Here is a 9,357-nt window from a genome sequence, read left to right as displayed (position 1 = left end):
TGAATCTCAGTACACCTAAATATAAGGAGACTATAGGTTGAAAAGATGTAAGTATGCCAAGCCCCCTCTTTCCCTCCCAGCCCGTTACAGCTCTGCGGCCTGTAGACAGATCTGTGCCTACCAACCTTTCGTCCCGCAGCAAAGCGGCGCGTATTTTGTTACCGCCGAAGACCTTAAGGAAGCCTCAGAAGTACTTCCCGACAGCGGTAAGGCTGACAGAAAGCCAGCCCGCACTCGGAGAGCGCTCGCTGCGGCGCAGCCCGCGGCGGGCGGTTTGCGGGGAGCGGCGCTGCGGGCCGTGCCTGTCCGCGCTGGGGGGTGCTGTTGCCTGCGGAGAGGCCGCTGCAGCCCAGCGCGGGGGGGGCGCATGAAGCGCTCGCTTAGAGCCGCAGCCTCGCAGAGCTGCCATGAGTACTGCTGACCAGGGTGTCTCCTTGCACTCAGGCTGTCGGACCAAGGTGAGTTAGGATGCGAGGACCTCACATTTATCGTGTTTTTCCAGCATGGTAACACTTTCTTTTAAAACGAGAAGGGACCGCCTCTGCCTGCCTTTGCTCGGGTTACTATCCCGCTTCCCCGCTGCTGTCCTGAACAAGTTATCAGCCCTCTTCCCCAGCACCCTTTTTCTGGTAGGAGGCTCAGCACGCGCTGGGATGTCGCCTTATCGCTGGTACAACGATAGACCCACCGTACAGAGGGGGAGAGGAGGAGGAGGGAAAAAGAAGATTTGCCTCTGCTGCTGTGACGTTAGTTTCAGCATGTTTTCCCTGCCTGGTGCTCCCTCCTGCTAACTTTCCCTCATTTTCCTACCCACTTAGTGTTTTGCTGTTTGCCTTAGAGCTTGTACCTAATGGTGGAGCCTGGGGTAGGTGCTTGCTTCTTGTGCTCATGTGGAATCTATTTAAGACCCTTTGCGGGGCCTCCTTCCAAACTATGTGCCCTTCAACCTAAACTCTGTAGCAGGAGTCCTGATTTTTTTGAGACCCGTTTAGCGTCTCGCAACACATGGGAAAGTTTGGCAGCATCGCAAGCTGAGCGAAAAAAGCTGGGGTTGTGTTGCTGAGTTAAGTACAGAAAGGATTTGCCTGTCCTTCGTCTCGTCTTCACGTTGTGCTTCGCTCTGACAAAGAAACCTACTCTAGCGAAGCAGAAATGCGTGAGAAGCGCCTTTCAGTGGCTGAGCCGAACAGCTGGAAGGCGGTTTCCGGAGAGCGGGGGTTCGACCTCTCTGGTGCGTGCGGGCTCGTTCCCCTGAGCGCACTCCTTGCCGGGCGCGCCCGACCGGGTGCCGGCCGGGGTCAGCCGTGCCCGCAGAGCCCGTCCCCCGGCGCGCCGGCAGATGCGTGGGGCGCGGGGCGCGGGGCGGCCGGCGCCGCGGCGTGCGGGGCGGGCTCGGGGCTGCCGCGGCCGCGGGGGGCGGGCGGGGGGCTGCTCGCCCTGAGCCTTCCTTGGGCTTCGTGTTGCGGGACACGCTAGCAATGAGACTGCAGAATGCCGTTATTTTTCCTTACGGGACTTCAGAACGTTTTTTTTCTATGACCTAATCGGCGGGCAAAATGCCCGTTCTTTAAATCGCGGCTTACAGGCAGCAGTGGTTCTAAAACTGCTGGAGGCTTCACCTGGCTGTTAGGGACTAGGCAGCCGGAGGAGAGTCGTTAGGGCAGCTGAGCAATTTCTGTCTATATCTCCCTTTGGAATACGTTATAGAATAAATCTAGTCCCCGAATAGTTCTAATAAAATAGAGGATCACATATCCCAGCCGGGAGGCTTAATTTCTAATTGCAACTACATAAATCAACAGAAGGCATCCCTCTCAGGAATATTTTCAGACCCAGCCGGTGACTGAGTCACAAATGCATTTTTCACGTCCTTATTGTGAAATGGAGGTCAGGATAAAATACAATCAGAAGATTGAAATGAAGCTCTTGGATATAGATCCTCATCCATTAAATTAGTGTCTCTCGCTGGCTTTTAGTTTCGCTATGTTCAACAGTCTGAATTAATTGAGTTCAACAGAACAGTCTCACAACAGCAGAGAATCTGAATCTATTTCTAAAATGCATATGCAATGGCTAGAGCCTCTGAAGGCCGTACCATACCTGTCTCCAAGAAAGAACTTCTGATTGCCTGCATAATAAGCACAGATAATGTTACTGTTTCAGTAAACTCCCTGATGTCTAAGGAGAGAGCAAAATCTGGACTTCCTTAAGAGCAGAACCTCTTGAAAACAGTTGAGACTGAAAGCAAAGTTAAGTATTAGGAGAAGTCCATGCATAGTTCAGAAAAGGTCACTGCTAGTTAATCATTCTTAATTACTGAGAAGCAAGGAAATTTCATCTCCCATTTCCCCCCATCAGATTTCTTTTCTGAATAGCAAAGAACTAAAATTGTCTGAACAAGCTTAATAAAGTCATCCAGGAAGTTGAGCTCATTTCCAATATTAGAATAAATGCTGTACCTACAAAAGAGGTGAGTTCATAGGAAGCTGATGGCAAGCTCTGTTTCCCTAAATGTTCAAAGCTTTGTTTGTCTTTTTCTAAAAGTACAAACCAAGTGATGTCTTAGTGGTTAAATCAAAACCTCCATCATTTACCCCTGAAATACTTTTATCAGATTAGAAATGTTGTGAGTAAAGCCTGCTAGCTTCTCTCTGCTATGTGCTTGCCTATGGTCAAAGGAAGACCCTTTACAGGACATAGGTCTAACCAGTGGATCTTTTAATTGCATAAGTTAGTTTGACACTTGTGTAAAGAATGATTTCCCTATCATATTGCTCAAAATGCTTTTGAGATGTGGAGTGACTATTGTACTAATGCAAAAATAATACTTGTCACTAAGTATCTGTTTGGAAGCATAATGAGATTTTACCTTGTATTCTTCCCAGCTACTGGGGGATATTTTGTTCTTCAAAAGTTGTTGGCTCAGTTTAGCATCTAGTCAAGTCAGGTGAATTTTGCCATGTCAAGTAGATACAGGAGCATAAAGGAGAACATGACCTCAAAAGTAGATGGGTGTAAGTCACAGCCATCACATTCAGACTGGAAGCATAGTGTAGGTCTCCTTAAGGTTTTGACTTAACCTGTTGTATACCCAAGGGATCATTAAGAAAATGTGTGTTTGCACACATCCATTACCCACCAAACATCCACAGGTCAGACCTGGGGTTTAGGTACACACACATCTTTGGTAGCAGTCACATAAAAAAAAATCAATGGTAGGTTGTATTTCCTTACTTATAAAGGCAAAAGGATAACAAAGGATGACACAATTTAAAATTAGTAAGAGACAGCAGTTTTTCAAGTGTGTGCACTTGAGTGGAAAATGTTCCTACCCTCTTTCTCTGAATTCCAGTGTTAGAATTCTGTATTTCTGCTTATTTTTCCTATCACACAAGTCTCTTGTAGAGCTCCAGTAAATACTCTGGCCGGATAATTCTGTTCTGAGATTGTAATGCATTATACCACTTCTGTATAACAGGAAAGGGAACTTCCTCTTTAAAGCTACGTATTACTAAGTAAGGAGGATTTCTGATGGGCGGAGTTCTCCCTTGAGCAGGCTAGATAAAGGCTTGCGGGATTTACAGACCTCTCAGACTGCAATCAGCATGAACTGCAGCCTGTCAGACAGAGTGCTGCTCAGCTACGCGATGGCTGGACAGCGGGACAGGTTGTGCCTTCAGTCTCTTTGGGACTTTGTCACAGCAAAGGAGCCATTGATCAAGTCACCTTTTTTTCCAGTGCTGTTTTCTTTTACAGCATACATGGCTTTCTGTCTTCCATATATTGCACTGGACTTTTTAAGCACTGGACTACCAAACTTGAGAAAATACAAAATCCAGCCACAGAACTATCCAACTCTTGGAATGATGGTGCCTTGCATTATTCAAAGTGCATATCACCATGTTGTTTTGATCTTCCCGGTGACGTTTCTCCACTGGTACTGGAGACCAATGAATCTACCAGTGATAGCTCCAGAGCTGCCTGAGGTCCTGCTGGAAGTAGGAGTTTGCCTGCTTCTGTTTGATTTTGAGTACTTCCTGTGGCATTTGCTTCATCACAAGGTGCCTTGGCTCTACAAGACTTTCCACAAGGTGCATCACAAGCATGTGTCAACGTTTGCTCTTACTACACAGTATTCCAGTGTATGGGAATTGCTCTCACTGGGATTTTTTGCTGCTATCAACCCAATGCTCCTCGGATGCCATCCTTTGACAGAAATGATTTTCTTCCTTGTAAACATTTGGTTGTCAGTGGAGGACCATTCAGGATATGACCTTCCGTGGTCAACTCACCGACTTGTGCCTTTTGGTTTATATGGAGGAGCACCACATCATGATCTCCATCATCTCAAATTCAAATCAAACTATGCTCCTTACTTCACCCACTGGGACAAACTCTTCGGGACATTCACAGAGTCACATTCTAATTAAGGATATTTACCTGTGGACAAACTCTTATTTTTTTATAGACTAAATGGGGACATTAATTTTTCAAAGACATGTGGAAGATTGCATATTTGAAGCTGCCTGTAAAAGCAATAGCTATTTATAACAAATCCTCTTAATATATGTGTATTTGTATGTATACTTGGAACTGCCTATGTTAAATGACTGCAAATGGGAGGGTAAATATCTGTTGCTTAAATTTGTTTGAGTCAAAGGTGTAAGGGAAGCATTAAGAGACATTCTCTCTTCTTTCCTTCTTTCCAGCTTTCATAAAGCATGTATTGTATTACTGTATGATGTTTTATACATACGCCAGAACAACTATCTTACTGTTGTAGGATGATTTATGATGTAAGCAGAAAAGGTACACATCATGGATTTTGTGGAGTTTAATCTGCTAAAGCATATTATTGCACAATGATGTTGTAAAATATTGCTGCCAAACAAAGCTAGTTGGCTAACTGTTGCAATAATTTTGATATTTATATTTTAAACCTTGATGTACTGTCTGTTTTTAATAGAAAATAAATATGGTTATTCTTTTAAAATTATATTCTGTTTCATTTTATTCATTCCTCTGTTCATATTAGGAACGGGTATGATTCCTTTTGCATAGGTGTCATTTATTTGAGTTTCAGAGTTTCAGACTTTTCGTATTAAAATATCGCCATGTTATTTCAAAAGTGAACCATTTACTTTTTCTCTAGAATCATGTGTTATTTTTAAATAGTTTTCAACTTTGTAGAAACAGAATATTAAAGAATGCAGTTTAAAAAAACATAGTGAAATTTTATTATTACATTTTTAAGAAGCTTGAATAGTTTTCACTAAATTGAGAGAGCAGAACATTAAGCAGCCCCTTAATAAAAGGGAGCACTGGTCCTTCACAACCACATCAATTAATCGTTACTTGCATACAAAAACCTGGCAAGGAATATAAACAGGTTTCTACAAAATAGGTGATTCTTTCAAGCAGATTTCAGACGAACAGAATCAAACCTTTCAGAATCCTAAACCATAGAACAAAACAGCTACATGTTGCTAAAAGAACAGTTATATATAAAACATTGCCATGTAGTCTCACAGAAGTCACACTGAAAAAAATAAGCATGATGAGATAAGCAGGTCTTCCATGTCTCATTCAGCAGAGATCTGTATGGACTTCTTATGGCCACTATATAACATTTTAATGCTTATAATCTTCTATCCTGTATTACTAATAAACTTCTCAGGATACTGAAGGGAACAGAGAAAGTGCAAATAATGTAGCGAGTGCATAACAAACACTTATGCATCATCATCCAAAAATGTCTTTGTCATTGTGTTATGTCTAGAGGGTTGTATGACCTTACAGAGGCTGTTTGTCCAGAAGAGAGAACCCTTAGTATTTCCAACAATGTGAACTTATAAAGGGAACAGCACTTTTGGACACTGCATCTTTTTGATAACAGAAAATAATTTTCATAAACATCTTCATAAACAGTATGAAATGCTGCAATCTTAATACTTAACTACTCCCTCTGCTCTCTGGATATCCCACAACAGCAACCCTTCTTTTCAGCGGTAAGAACATGACACATCCAGAGAGCAAACCCCAAGGCTTAAAAGAATACAAAACTGGAATTTTTGCCATGCAACTATTTAGCTGAAAGAATTCCCAATCTTTCTGATGATTATAATCTTAAGTATTTTGGGATGTGCTACAAAGAGAAGGAAGTATTCTTTTTTTCTGCCAAATGCAGGAGGCAAAATAGAGTCTCTGATTTCTTTGAGCTGTTTAGCCATTTTGAGGTACCCCAAAGTTACCCTCTCAGTTCTAGAAATCCCACGTAATTCAGCTTGGCAAATACTGAGCATCTGACAATGGTGCTCTGTGGTTTCAATGAGTTATATCTTATACTATAACTATATATTGTAACTATATACTATAACAGTCTGTTTCATGTACTGTTGGCTCTCTGAGTAAGCAAGGTTAAGACTAACTGCTGCTTGGATACGTTGCTATAGGAAGCCTATAAGAAAATCCTATAAGAAAGGTTGTAGTTGTACCCACGGGGATTATTCCGCTTTTTTGTGTGAAGCTTAAGATTTGATACAACAGATAGGTTACTATGGGAGAAAGAGTCCTAGTCAGCTGCAAGCAAAAGCATGCTTGCTCTTGTCAAGTCAAGTGAGATGATAGTCTCCTTTGGCATTGACAGGGTAGCATAACAGCAGCGAGGATGATCAAAGTGACAATGGAAGGAGGCAATGTACTGCATGATGGTCCTGCCTACGCCTCTCTCCCTTACATCCACAATGTTTGCATGACTTCAGACACACACCAAGAATGCATTTCCTCAAATATGAAATTTCCCCCAGGTGATATCTGTACTGAACCTCTTGCCAATCAGACCTGGAATCTCGGTTTAAAGGCTCATTATTGCATGAACTTGGAATACTAAAAAAACCCAATAAACCAAATAAACAAATTAGTTGTCAAATGAAAATTTGGCTAGTACATGTCTGGAATGGCTTATTTGAATTCCATGCTAGAAGTATCTGTACTTCGTCATCATGACATAATCCTAGCATACCTTGTCCCTCTTTCTCCAATACTTTGAAGGTAACTTAGGCTCTAAACCATGAGGGATTGAAACCATTTGTGTATTGCATGTACTTTGAAGCACTTTCTATAACAGTGAAAAATAATATAACTTTAGGTGTATGTATGAGAAACTCATGAGCAGAAGACCCAGACAAACATGTAACTTCAGGCATTTGCAATTCAATGAAAAGCAAAATATAGATGAAAATGTATACTGAAGATAAAGCAAATAAGAGTGGTTTTTTTTTCCTGTTTTCATTGAAAGTTCAGCATATACTGTACCACCAAGCATGAGAGCACAGCAAGTTCTTTGTACTGATGGTGCTGAAATTTTAAAACAGAAATTTACAGAAGTTACTTCCTATGTTTGCATTTCCCCATGGTCTTTACCACAAGCCTTTACCAGACAAATGGCATGACACTCTATTGTAAGGGTTTATGCCAGAAAACCCAAACCAACTTTCTGATTTCTGTTCCAAGATTCTTCTAGCTTCCTTCCTCATTATAATGTGACATGATGTGCCACACAGTCTTCCTATCTAATCTGCCGAAAGCTAATCTGTTGTCATTTGTGAGTAAATAACGTTTGCACAGAACCTTGAAGCTAAAAAATAAGATTTTTTGATGCTGCTATTGCCCATTTTATATCTTTAGAAATCCTAACTTAATAAAGGTCAAAGCAGCAAGATTTTATGCATTTCTCTTTGTAACTGTATCTTAGTTCTTAGGCACATGGTTAAAGACTGAATTCTTAGCCTGATCTTACAAATTGCACGAATTCCCAAATTCTCACTGGCAGTTTAGCACTACTCTTCGAATTTAGGCTGAGCCTTTTAAATGATACCAGGTTTGGCAATTTTGAAGTAACAGTATACAATACTGCAAAGGGACAGGTTTTTGCTCAGTGTGTGCGTTCTCAGCACTGCTGGAAAGTGTGCCTCTCAGGTGCTTCAGAGAGCGTGTATAAAGTTTAGAGCCATGCCAAGTCACTATTCACTTCTGAAAAAGGCTTTGTCCTTATTTGTGTTGATCAAATGCAAGTACTTTACAGGGGAAAACAACACAGTCTACAGCTATGATTTTTTTATGATTTGAAAAACGATCTATGTCATTAATGGATTTAGTGACTTGGTTAATCTAATCTAGTGTGTTATCTGGATTAAATGAAAAACTAGTATCTCTTTGGGCTATCCGACTGTTCTATCTCTAAATTAGTGTTGAAGCAATTTGTAATGACAGAACACTTAATTGTCATCCATTGCCCCTCAATGTTATTGGAAGGAGTGAATAACACTTTATCTTAGTGGACTCAGCAGTCACTTCAGCCATTTCACTTATTCTTGCTTTCATGCACAAGAATTAAGCTTCAACTATTACCTGCCTACATCCATGCAACTCTTTTTGAAGCAGGTACAGTTCTGTATCTGAAAAAAATGACTCATCTTGGACTCTCTCAAAATACAAAACCCCTGTGGATTTATTCCCGGATTACCTTGACTGAGACTAATCAGTGCAAGCCTACATCACATTTACATGTAAACTGCAACTAAGACCCTGGGCTTACCTGATGTGCCAGTTTGCTCAAACATTTAGGCTGGTCCTGCATTGCTCTGTACAATCCAACCTGAAAGGTCTTTGTAGCATACTCTGGAGTTGTGTTTGCATATGTTTTTCTTGTAAAAACAACTGCCAAACAATTGTTTTCCAAAACTTAAATGTGTTTCTAATTTATGGAAATCTGTAGTTGCTTAGGACACAGAAAAAAGCCCCCCCCCCTCCCCCCCAATAGAAGCATTCCAGACTTTAAAGGGAACAGAAGTAATGCACAGGGGCCTTTAGCTGTGGAAAATGATGCTGAGTTTTTTAAATCTTTCTTTTCAGACTTCTTTTTAAAAAGAAGATTTGAAAAGTTTACTAATCACCTTGTCCCCTAAACTGCAATGATTGCCATGATCAAGGCTGTGGATATGGACAGGGGGAGGAGAGAAAGGAGAAAGGGAAAGGAAACCGGTGTGTCTGCAGGCACTTCCATCACTGTCCCTCGGTGCAGTGCACACTGCCCGTCAGGTACGGATGGACTGCTGCTCTGATGTATCTTTTCCAGCATGGCACAGATGCTTTCAGCTCTCAGGTTCTTCTAGAGAGGTGCAGACTCCACATCCACACACAGCTTTTCCTTTCTGTCATTTAGTTCTTTCTGGAAATTCCCACAGCAGCAAAACACTGCGACCTGCAAGAGGAAACTCCACCTTTGGTCAGCATAAATGCAAACATACTTTTGTTTCATCAGGTATAAAGTTAAGTTAAAAAAAATCTACAGGCACA

General features: G+C 41.7%; 1 protein-coding gene across 1 annotated transcript; it reads left to right on the top strand.

Moving 5' to 3' along the window:
• Positions 1-356: 356 nt before the first annotated feature.
• Positions 357-4,984, top strand: CH25H (cholesterol 25-hydroxylase). Its single transcript, XM_075026028.1, has 2 exons — positions 357-458; positions 3,479-4,984. Exon 2 carries the CDS (start codon positions 3,606-3,608, stop codon positions 4,428-4,430), a length of 825 nt encoding a protein of 274 aa, XP_074882129.1. The 5' UTR covers positions 357-458; positions 3,479-3,605; the 3' UTR covers positions 4,431-4,984.
• Positions 4,985-9,357: the final 4,373 nt, after the last annotated feature.

The sequence above is a fragment of the Buteo buteo genome, chromosome 4 (genome assembly GCF_964188355.1).
Source record: "Buteo buteo chromosome 4, bButBut1.hap1.1, whole genome shotgun sequence".
Classification (NCBI taxonomy): domain Eukaryota; kingdom Metazoa; phylum Chordata; class Aves; order Accipitriformes; family Accipitridae; genus Buteo; species Buteo buteo.
The sequence above is the reverse complement of the archived record's forward strand: the minus strand, read 5'-3'. Positions and strand labels throughout refer to the sequence as shown.